At 40.2% G+C, this 11,119-nt stretch overlaps 1 protein-coding gene and 1 pseudogene across 10 annotated transcripts; both read right to left on the minus strand.

Annotated features, from left to right (window-relative positions):
* The window catches only part of LOC106330233, a 2,574-nt pseudogene extending 708 nt beyond the window's left edge, over window positions 1-1,866 (minus strand).
* Window positions 1,867-4,942: 3,076 nt separating this feature from the next.
* On the minus strand, window positions 4,943-8,996 carry LOC106329276. Of its 10 annotated transcripts, none has more exons than XR_001267772.1 (5): window positions 7,921-8,996; window positions 6,973-7,402; window positions 6,466-6,597; window positions 6,196-6,392; window positions 4,943-5,706 (listed from the first exon to the last, which is right to left on the minus strand). XR_001267772.1 is itself a non-coding variant. In XM_013767908.1 (5 exons), exons 4-5 carry the CDS (start codon window positions 6,593-6,595, stop codon window positions 4,962-4,964), a joined length of 1,332 nt encoding a protein of 443 aa, XP_013623362.1. In that variant the 5' UTR covers window positions 6,596-6,597; window positions 6,973-7,150; window positions 7,243-7,402; window positions 7,921-8,996; the 3' UTR covers window positions 4,943-4,961. The 10 variants fall into 10 exon arrangements, 8 of the variants coding, with proteins under 8 accessions (XP_013623362.1, XP_013623365.1, XP_013623364.1 ...); XR_001267771.1 differs by having other exon boundaries at window positions 4,943-5,649; window positions 5,730-6,392; XM_013767908.1 differs by having other exon boundaries at window positions 4,943-5,893; window positions 6,196-6,597; window positions 6,973-7,150; window positions 7,243-7,402.
* Between the last annotated feature and the right edge of the window lie 2,123 nt (window positions 8,997-11,119).

Raw genomic sequence — 11,119 nt, forward strand, 5'->3', positions numbered from 1 at the left:
TTATATATAAATAAGTTTTGAATTTATAATACAACAACCGGAAAAAAAGAACTAAGGGCCGTTCATCGCTTGGTAGAATTCATCACTCCTCCTCGCAACATCCGCTTCGTTATGTGTGTCGGATGACTCACCTCGAATGGGATGTTGTTGTCGCATGTTCCTCAACATGGACTCTCATTCTGGATTTGTGGCCGCTATAACGTCCAAGAAGCCCTCGACTCCACCCATACGAGATTTTGTCGCGGCCAACTCGTTACGCAGCTCAGTGACTTCATCATCCCGTCGCTGACCATAAAACGATGTCGCTCTCGGAACATCGTTGACGGAACCAATCCCCAACGTCCGTCCCTTTTTTTTAGGGACAACCTTAAAAACAAAAATAAATATTGCTAGTAAAAATTTAAAGTTAAATTAAATGAATAATAAAAAATTAAAATTTTAGAAAATTTACCTCCTCGTAATTCTTATCCACTTCAAGTGTGGATAAAGTGACGGGTAATCCGTCGGTAGACTGATGGGTCAGCTGGATCTGGCAGTCTTCAACCCGAGCAACCAAGACCGGCTCAAAACATGATTCTATCTTTGTTGTCTGTTATCGACGCCCTTGGTGTACAACCGTATGGACCTAAGCTCAAGAATCCGAACTTCCTTGCTCCTAGTTTATACAAGTCATGTTACAAATGATTGCACATTTTTTTAAGAATAATATTCACTCTGCTTAAAGATGTCAAAGCTGTTATTTTACCTCGATGACGTTCGTTGTGTTACCGATAACGAAGTCCACGAACCTCTCTTTGGTCGTGGTACTAAAAGGTGACGTGTTTGCGAAGAAATGTATTGATAATCATTTGCTCCAATGTGGAAAAGATAAACAGCTTTTAAGATGACTCGTCTTGTCTCTCCATCTCCTAGTTTCGATCTCAACATTTGCGTTGCGTTCTTGAATCTGTTTTGTTGTGTTCCCAAGTATTTTGACTTTGCAATGAAACCATAAAAAGTCAAAAAGTCAACGATTTTTTTTTTTTCAACGAGTTTAGTCAGGGCCCCGGCTTAGAACATGGGTCCAATCCATTATCCTCGTATTTCTTAATAGATAAGGGTTCGATTTAAAAAAAAAAAATACATGTATTTTTTTTTATAAGAAAAGGGTCCCAAAAATTTTTATATGAAAGTATTTTTTTATTTCTATAGATTTATTTTTAAAAACACTTCCGATATTTTGAAAAAAACATATCTCTATTTGATCTTTTAAAAAAAAAATAGTTTGGAAAATTAATTTTTTTTGTCCCAGGATCCATGACACCATTGAACTGGTCCTAATTTTAGTCTTCTCATCACCACTCCGGGTAAAGTTCCGGCAAGTACTCCGACGGCTGTGGTAGCGAAGTTAAGACCGTAGGTTAACTGACTTTTACTGTAAACATGGTTGTAGATTTGGTGGGAGCAGTGGTAACCAAGCATGTTCAGCTGCCACGTTATAAATAAGTAGCATGCGTTATTATGGTAACAGAAGTTAAGACACAAGTACAAATCAAACAGGTTACAACTCTTTTGTCTGAACAATTTAAGTGAATATAAATGTCGTGAAACTGACGACGTACCGATAAAGTCTATCATGATCCGTCCATCGGACACCCGTCCGGTCGGAAACTGAAACGTTGATTTACCGTTCGGCCAGCAGTTTGACCGAAAACCAGGGAGAGAGTCGACGTAGTTGTTGTTTCCGGCTTCGAAAAGAGAATCTCCGAACACGAACAAAGCGGCTTGGTTCGTAACGGTTTTGCAAGAAATCGAGCTTGTAACGCCCCGATTCCCGGCGTCCGACCGGGTTACCGAAAAGGGGGTTATGGACACGTGTCTACTCATTTAGACAACCATACGTGTCCCGTTGCTGGTCCCAAGAGTCGACGGACGCATAACCTACTTTGAAATACCATCACACCCATATCTATATACTTCTACTTACAATCATGCTCACAGGAAAATGGAAAGGGAGGGAATGAGCAACGAATTACTCAGTGAAGTGACTCTAGACCAGCCTGCCCGCATGACTCTCTATACTACCCTATGCGGGAATTAGGGCTGACTAGCCACTACAATCAATTGATACAACCTAACATTTCCTAACATCATCATTACCAAGCATTCACAATTCTCTATGTTTCTAACAACCTAGCGATCACCCATTACAAATATCTCACTCATTGTCACACACATCAATCCATGGACTCTGACCGACTCGACATACACGACCGACTTGATCCTATGACACCTATAACACCAATACGCTTTTTATATCTCGCCTCTCGCGGTAGGCACATCTTATATCCCGCATCTCGAGGTAGGCACGTTTTTATATTCCGCCTCTCGCGGCTGGCTCGTCTTATCATTCCCCGTGGGTAGCTCTCACTAGGCCACTACCCCATAGTCCTGCAGGTGCCTCGTTAGACACTACCCCACAGCTCCTATAGGTGCCTAGCGTAGAACTACAACCCCACAGCTTACACTCATTCCCCGTGGGTAGCTCTCACAAGGCCACTACCCCATAGTCCTGCAGGTGCCTCGTTAGACACTACCCCACAGCTCCTATAGGTGCCTAGAGTAGAACTACTACCCCACGGCTTACATATCCTAGACTCTAGACGCCCACCCGTTCTCGGTGGTCCAAACAGGACTTCAAACATGTTCGTTGACACATTCATATTCTTATTCTCAATCTCCTTCTCGTTACTCATTTCCTTATTCACTTTCACATTCTCTTACATTTAGACTCGTACGCATACACATTCACTAGACGCCACCCGTTATCGGTTTCTCACACAATGCACATCAAATTCTCATACACAACAACTGATGCCAAAAGACATCTCATTCGCATACATCAGGTAGTTATACTAGATTCAAATGTCAGATCTATCATCCTACACATTAACTTATTTCTAGCAACCTAGCTTTCATTCACAATCATCATATGGGACTACACAAGCCAATCACCCAAGCATCAATTATGAATCCATCATCACAGCAACACAAGATAGTCCATTAGGTCCCATTTAACAGTATGAGGGTTCTTATGCATCATGATCCATTCATCTATCATCTGAGCGGTAAACATGATCTATCAACCTAACTCTCAAGCAAGGACTAATCAATCATAACTCCAACATAAGGGAGTATACAGAACATGAGAGAAGAATGGGTTCAAGACACTCCACCTTAGCCTAGATCTGGATCCGGATCTGGAAACAAGAGACAAGGGAGAGGAGATCTGAACAGATCGGGAACAAGGAAACAAGAGAGCTGCAAGATCTGACCACCACCACCAATCGGCTGCAACAACCACCACCACCACCACACGGCACCGGCGAGGAGGAGGGAGAGAGGAGAGAGAAGAGAGAGACGGCACAGGGGAGAGAGAGAGCTCGACGGCTAGGGTTTTCGGTCTCCGGAAATTCTCTGCAGAGCTTCGCTTCAGTTTCTGAATGAGACAAAAGAAGGGGCTGCAACTCTTTTTATAGGAAATGGTGAAGGGAACCCTAGATTTTTGTCAAATGAGCCGTAGAGAAACCCATTCTTTTATGAAAATTTTTGGGCCAGGAATCGGGCCGTTACAGAGCTGATTGTGCAGATGAATAAGATGTTGATCGTCAAAGTAAATTTAGAAGTTGCCATGTTTAGGCCATCTCCAACAAGACACCAAAACACCAAATTTGGTGTAATTTCATCTCCAATTAAATACCAAATTTAATACCATTCCACCAAATTTGGTGTAACACTATTCATCACACCAAATCTTTAAAATACATATTTTATTATGTTTTATTTAATAATATAGTTGTATTGCTATTAAATTTGTAATTAAGCATAAATATATTGTGTTATTTGTATTTTTAGTTTATTTTCACATAATTAAAAAAGATATTATTTTTATTTTTATTTTCAAAATAAATCACTAAATGACTATTATCATTTATCACTTACAAATAATAAAATATAAATAATTATTTATCAATTATAAATAATAAAAATATAAAACTTTAAGAATGGAAGACATCAAATAATATATAATATTACATTTGGTGTAAAATTTGATGTCAGTGTTGGAGAGGACAAAACGATTATGATACCAAAACATCAAATTTGATGTAATTTCAATACTAAATTCGGTGTCATTGTTGGAGATGCTCTCGGTTATAGTATCTTTTTTCTTCCTATACAAAACTATCAGATGGTCCGTTTATACGAGATATTATTGAGTATTATTTGTGTTTAAAAATGTAACGTGCTCAAGTTGCATCATATATTCTAGATGTAGTTGTACCGTGTACGAGTACGACTTTTTTTTTGTCAACCCCTTTATATCTATTGTCATAATTACCTTAGGGGCATGTTTCCTTCGCCAACATTGCATGTTTCATTAAGGGCAATTAAATAATATTAATAACAAATCTATATTGGATCATTATTTTTGGATCCAGCCCAAATCAAATCTCTCTTGGGCCATTTGGGCCTATTAAAAAATCAGATTCAATTCTCAACTTTTTTTTTCTTTGGACCATTGAGTCCAAGTTCAAATATTTTTTTTTCAACTATTCTTAATTATTATTTTTTTCTTTTCTTAATATAATTTAAGCATTCATAAAAATAATTGAATTTTTTTATTGAAAAGTATAAATCTTTATTAAAAGTATATAATTTTTTAATTAAAATATTAACCCCATAATAAAATTAATTTATCAGAGTTATACCAACTTAATTCATTAAAAAAATAAAGTTTAATTTTTTTAACATAAATAGTCATTTAAAATGAAATACGATAAATAAAGATAAAATTTTTAAGTCTTTTATAAAATAAAACACAAATATATGAAAATGTGACATTTACTAAATATTTGTCAATTGAAAAAAAAAACAAAAATAAACCCGCGCTTTGAAAGCGCGGGTCAAAATCTAGTTTATTCTTAAAACCAAGTTATTACATAGTTCTGATTATTACATCTGGCCTTTTTTGCCAGTTCATCTACTAGACTTAAGCTGCTTCTAGTCATATAAGAGAAAGTAAATCCATTATCCTTAGCAGCTTCTACAATGTCCTGTATCATGGAGATGCTCTCCGTGTTACGGACTTTCCGGGTAGTTGCTCTTGTGATATACTGAGCCAACTCATCCATTATGGTCTTGCAGTCACTGAAGAAATGGACCTTATCAAAAGCCAGTGCTCGCATTTGGGTTACTGCTATGCGCAATGCTTCAGCCTCCGTCACACTCTGATTTCCTTGATCCTCCAAGTTGAGGCAATTCCTTATTTGATTGCATAGGTGATAGCCTGATCTCACCGTGTATTCTCCCGTCTTTGTAAAGTTCCATATAGGAGTATCCTGATTCATAGCAGAGCTAAGTCTTATGTTGAGGATATATTGAGCATCCTCTGGACTTATTGCGCTGTTAATAAGGTGCTCATTCCAACTTTTGGTCCCTTCAATCATTAGATCTCTAGCCTTGAGATATGGGAATGCTTCTTTACCTGGCCCAGAAGCTGCTTTGGCCGGTTGAGTGTGAATCCAATTATCCTCCCATACTCTAATTTTGCTTCCATCTCCCACTATCCATTTGATTCCTTCTTGTAGTAAGCTTCTCGCTTGTAGTATGCTGCGCCAACCATAGCTCGTGCTTTTGTAAGTAGGAGCTTGCAAAAAATCTACATGCCTGAAATATTTAGCTTTCATTACTCTGGCCAGTAGAGAGGATGGATTCTTAATGATTCTCCAGCCTTGCTTAGCTAACAATGGTAGGTTAAAAATCTCCATATCTCTTATTCCTAGCCCTCCTTCCCGTTTACAAGCAGTAATCTTTTTCCAGCTAATCCAAGAGATCTTTTGTTTTTCTTTTTGTCCTGACCACCAAAAATTTCGCATACTAGAGGTAATTTCGTTAAGGATTCCTCTTGGAAGCAGAAAGCATGACATAGCATACGTCGGTAATGCCGTGATTACTGCTTTTAATAAGACTTCTCTTCCTGCTGGGCTCAAGAATCTATTATACCAACTATCTAATTTATTCATCACTCTTTGCTTAATGTACTCGAAAGCATCCTTTCTTCTACGCCCTATTTTCTCAGGCAGCCCTAAACACTTCCTCCTATTTTAGTAATTCCAGTCATTCTCATCAGGTTTTCTTGAGTGATTTGAGGAATACCTTTAGCGAATGTGATGGCTGACTTGGCAAAGTTTACGGCTTGTCCTGATGCTCTCTGGTACTCTCTAAGTGTCTGCATTAATACCCTGCATTCATCCTCCGTAGCTCTGCAGAACACTATTGAGTCATCAGCAAAGAGTAAATGAGAGATAGTTGGACCACCCCTTGATGCTTTGTATCCATGAAGCTGATGCAGCCTGATGTTATTTTTGATCAGAGCAGATAATCCCTCAGTACATATGATGTATAGATAAGGTGAAATCGGATCACCTTGTCTTATTCCTCGAGATGGCGTGACAGGCTTTGAGGGTTCTCCATTCACCAAGACTGAGTATGTCACTGTTGACATACATGTATAAATCCAGCTGCACCATGTTTCACAAAAGCCCATCCTCCACATCACTGCAATAATAAAGTCCCATTCAACTTTATCAAAAGCTTTAGAGATATCTACCTTTAGGGCCATATGCTTTGTTTTCAAATTTTTTGTATGCAAGGAATGCATCAGCTCATGTGCAATGAGCACATTATCAGTAATTAATCTGCCTGGAATGAACGCAGATTGATTCTCTGAGATGGCGCCACTAAGCCATGGTTTTAATCGCTCGGCCAATATCTCAGATATAATTTTGTACGCCACATTCGAAAGGCTTATTGGCCTGTAGTCCTTTATAGTGTTAGGAGAATCATTCTTGGGTATGAGACAAATATGGGTGTGGTTTATCTTCGAACTTAACTGATTATGTTGAAAAAAGTATTTAACATGAGAAACCACACCTTGCTTGATGATGCTCTAGTGATGTCTGAAGAACCCTGCATTCATCCCATCTGGTCCTGGGGATTTATCTGGATTTATAGCGAAGGCAGCATCTTCTATCTCCTTTTCCATAACTTCCTGAGTGAGAAGATCGTTGATCTCCTCTGTTATTGTACTGGGAATCCCTTCAAGCAGTCTCTGATCAATGGTAACTCCTTCACTCTTGTATAGCTCCTGGAAATACTTTATAATTTGATTATGTGTATCCTTAACCTCCATATAAGATTTACCTTCCTCATCCGAGATATGAATGATCCTATTATTGCTCCTCCTCTGCTTTGTTTTTGAGTGAAAGAATCTGGTGTTTCTGTCTCCTGCTTGAAGCCATTGTACCCTGCTCTTCGTCCTCCAATATTCTTCCTCCAGCCTATATTGCAAGCTTAACTCTGCCTTTAGCATATTAATATGAGCATAATCAATATCTAAAGCTTGATAGGCTTGTTCTATTTCTTGTTTTAATTGATTGATTCTCCTCTCAGTATTTCTTGGGTTTTGACTTCTCCATCTAGACAGGGCATTTCTACATTTTTCCAGCACCTTATAAAACAACTGAGGGGGGTAAGTTCAGACAATCATTTTGCCATACTTCCTTAACAATGTTCTTTACCCCTGGCTCAAACCTCCACCTATTATCATATCTAAATTGCTTCTTTCTATTGCATTTAATACTTTCTGTATCAACGAGAAGTGGCTTATGATCCGAACCGATCCAGGGAAGTAATTTAACATGAGCAGTTGGGTATAGATCTAACCATTCGCAAGTAGCCATAGCTCTATCAATTCTTGTTCTGATGTTATATTTAGATCTATTCCCATTCCATGTGTATAAACCCCCTATTGTTTTTAGATCCTGAACCACCCCAGTTACTGAGATCAAAGTTCTAAAAAGAGAGAAAGATGCTTCTGACCTTCGAACTCCTCCTTCTTGTCCTTGATCAAGGGGCTCCCCAAACCTTGACAGTTCCAATGTAAGATCCTCATGGCGCCGGTGGTGGTTTGTGGAGAACCACCAAACCTTGATCTGATTCAAGTTGAGGTTGTTCTATCACAATCCTTTTTGCAGCGTTTGATGTTTCACCTTCCATCTCTTCAGTCATCTTTCTCTTTATGCCCTGCTCAGTAGTCTGTTCCATAGCTATTTGCTTGCCCAAGTGCTTCTCAGATTCTTCACTTGGTTGCTCTTGCAGATTTTCTGTGATCACTATCCCCCTGCTCTCATTCCTTATTGATTGGCTTTTTAGATTTGCTTCTACTCTTCGCTCATTTCTCTTTATTTCCATATATATTGTGCTATTGCATCAGAGCGGTCTTGGCATAGGGGTTTGTTCCAGTATCCATGAGATCCCATTTTTGCTGAGTCAACTGAGAAGATTCGTTACAGACTTCAAACTCATGCTTCAAGCTTCCACACGTTAATACGTTATACAGTCTAGCTCCACCGGTGGTCGATTCTTCATGATTTCCACCTCCCTTGTAAGAGTAATGACGTCATCTATATCAAACGTTATTTGTTGGCTGTACAATGGATACCTCATCCACATGGCCCAGATTTGATGCTATACCCTCCACTATATCAGCTCTTATGTAGGCGCTTGGCAGCTTGTAGATTCTAACCCAGAAAGGAACATTGCTTTAAGAAGTCAGGAGAGTCTTGATTACCCCATCTGTCTAGAACGACAATCCATCATCCTCTGTAAGTGTATGGAGCGTTTTCCATGACTCTCTGTAGATGCTGTTCCTTGGCAAAGTAGAAATTAACGGTATCATCATCATTCACTTTGCCTTCTACTTTGTTGACAAGCTGCCATATCCTTGGGAGAGCTACTTTCATTCCAGCAAGGTTTTGAACATCTTCATGCACTGTCCATCGATCTTTGTCTGCTCCCACCTTCAAAATTTTGCACTTGCTTCCATATTTCTCTGGTCGGATACTCACCCTGATTCGGATCCATGTTTGATTCCTCTATTTGCATGTTGATTTTGAGAATTTTTTGATCAGATCGATCGATCTTGGAAATCGCTGTTATAGTAAAAGGAGTGAGAAGCCACGTCACGGGGACACGTCACAAAAAAGAAGGGAAATACAAAGATATAAACTATTTTACTTTTGGCTTTTAGATTCATTCTAAATTTGTAAAAGTTTGTTACACTTCTCTCTCATCTCTCTCTGTGGAACGATTCTCATCTTTGTTGATTTCCATTGTTGGGGGATCATCACTGTAGAAACCCGTTAAAAAAAAAAAAAAAAAAAGAGAATGGTCGAGTATGTTTGTGGTGGTCGAATCGCGGGTGATAAGGATCGATCGAGAAGCTTTAAAGTACGAGGTGGGAGAAGAAGTGATCGTGGGTGAACTATGAGTCGAATAAGTTGCTCGACCATAGTTAGAAGATGTCTTAGATTGATCAGACGGATGTTTTGGAAGCATAACAATTTTGGAAGCACGACGTTTCGGAAGCTCGATGTTTTTGAAGACCGACGTTTCTTCATCACGAAGTTTTCTCGGAATATCTTCGTATCAGTAAAATATTATTCTGAAGACATTATAAGTCGGAAGCAGGACGGGAATTAAGCAGGACGGGAAGCAAGCACGACGGGATCGAAGCACGACGGGAAAACCTGAAATTGGGCGAAAACCCTAATTTCGGTATTATGGAATTCTTCGAGGAAGCCGGAGGCTCGGGAAATATTTTTACAGGATATCAGAATTCATCTGGAGTCTATTAAAAATATTTAGAGCATCAGAATGGGAGTGGAAAAATATTTGGGGTTAATCGCGGATCAGAAATTTACCGGAAGGACCGAAATCAGATGAATGGACCGAGAAGCTCGAGGTGGGTCGTTGCATGGGTTCAGAACGTGGTGTCAAGCATCTACCAAGCTGAGTGTCTCCAGAAGCTCGAGGTTTCGCCATGCATGGAAGCTGTACATGCAGCCTGACATGTAGAAGCACGAGGTGGATCGACCAAGCACGAGGTGTCTCCGCGCATGCAACCGAAGCATGCTGATCGACATGTGTGTACTGGTGTGGCTTCTTGCATGCACTCCAGGCATGCATCCTGACATGTGGGAGGAGTGGTGGCGTCCTGCATGTGTCCTGGACATGCAGCCTGACATGTGGAGCACGAGGTACCGCCGCGCATGCGTCCGGAGCCATGCGAAGCGACACACGGGCTGCCACCAACCTGAAGCTGATTGGCTGGTGTCTCCTATAAATACCCCAGCTCATTTCTTCACATCCAGACCTGTCCAAACCAAGTTAAAAACGTGAGAGAGAAGTAGAAAAAGAAAGGAAGTGATTCCGAGCTATTTCGAGAATTTTAGAGAGTTTTCGAGGTCAGTTCTCTACTGATTTCGAGTCAGCACCTAGGGACGGTTCTGTCAAACTGAATTCGTCCAGGCCACTCAGTTCCAGTTAAAAAGTGGGTTAGAGAGAGAGAAAGAGGTAGAAAAAGAAAGTAAGAGGTTCTGAGCTATTTCGAGAGTTTTAGAGAGTTTTCAAGATCAGTTCTCTACTGATTTTGAGTCATCGCCTTGGGAAGGTTCTGTCCAACGGAAGGTCAACCAAATGAAGATTAGCTCAGATGGGAATCAAGTCAACGTGGCCATAAAGAAAGAGAGAGAGAAGCAAAGTGTCGACTTAGAGTGTAGTCGATTCTCACCGAGAAGGCCAGTTCCGTCCAATCGGCGATTCTCTACGATTGTGACGCGGAAGCTCTGTCCATATCAATCCATCCATGCCAGTCATGTTCTGTGAAGGTTAAGTGGAGGTGCTGTCCGGAGTTAGTTCAGATCTACGGCTTCAGATCAGTCGAAGTTCTGCTCAATACTCCGCCGGGAAGTCCGGAGAACTGTCCAGGAGCTAAAGGAGGTTCTGTCCGAGTCCAGATCAGTTTGTCGAGGCCTGTCAGTTTCTTCATGGTTAAGCCGAGATTCTGTCCAAGTCGAGATCAGTTCAGTCCAGTCCAGTTAAGATGTTCATCTCGGGTTTTGACCAAGTCCTCTCCGATCAACCAGCTACTTCTCGCCTAGAACACTGTGAGTTGGTTTTGTGTGAATTCCATTTGGAATTTAGGGTAGATCGAGTAGCATATAGATTGGAATGATCA

This window comes from Brassica oleracea, chromosome C3 (assembly GCF_000695525.1).
Source record: "Brassica oleracea var. oleracea cultivar TO1000 chromosome C3, BOL, whole genome shotgun sequence".
Taxonomy (NCBI): domain Eukaryota; kingdom Viridiplantae; phylum Streptophyta; class Magnoliopsida; order Brassicales; family Brassicaceae; genus Brassica; species Brassica oleracea.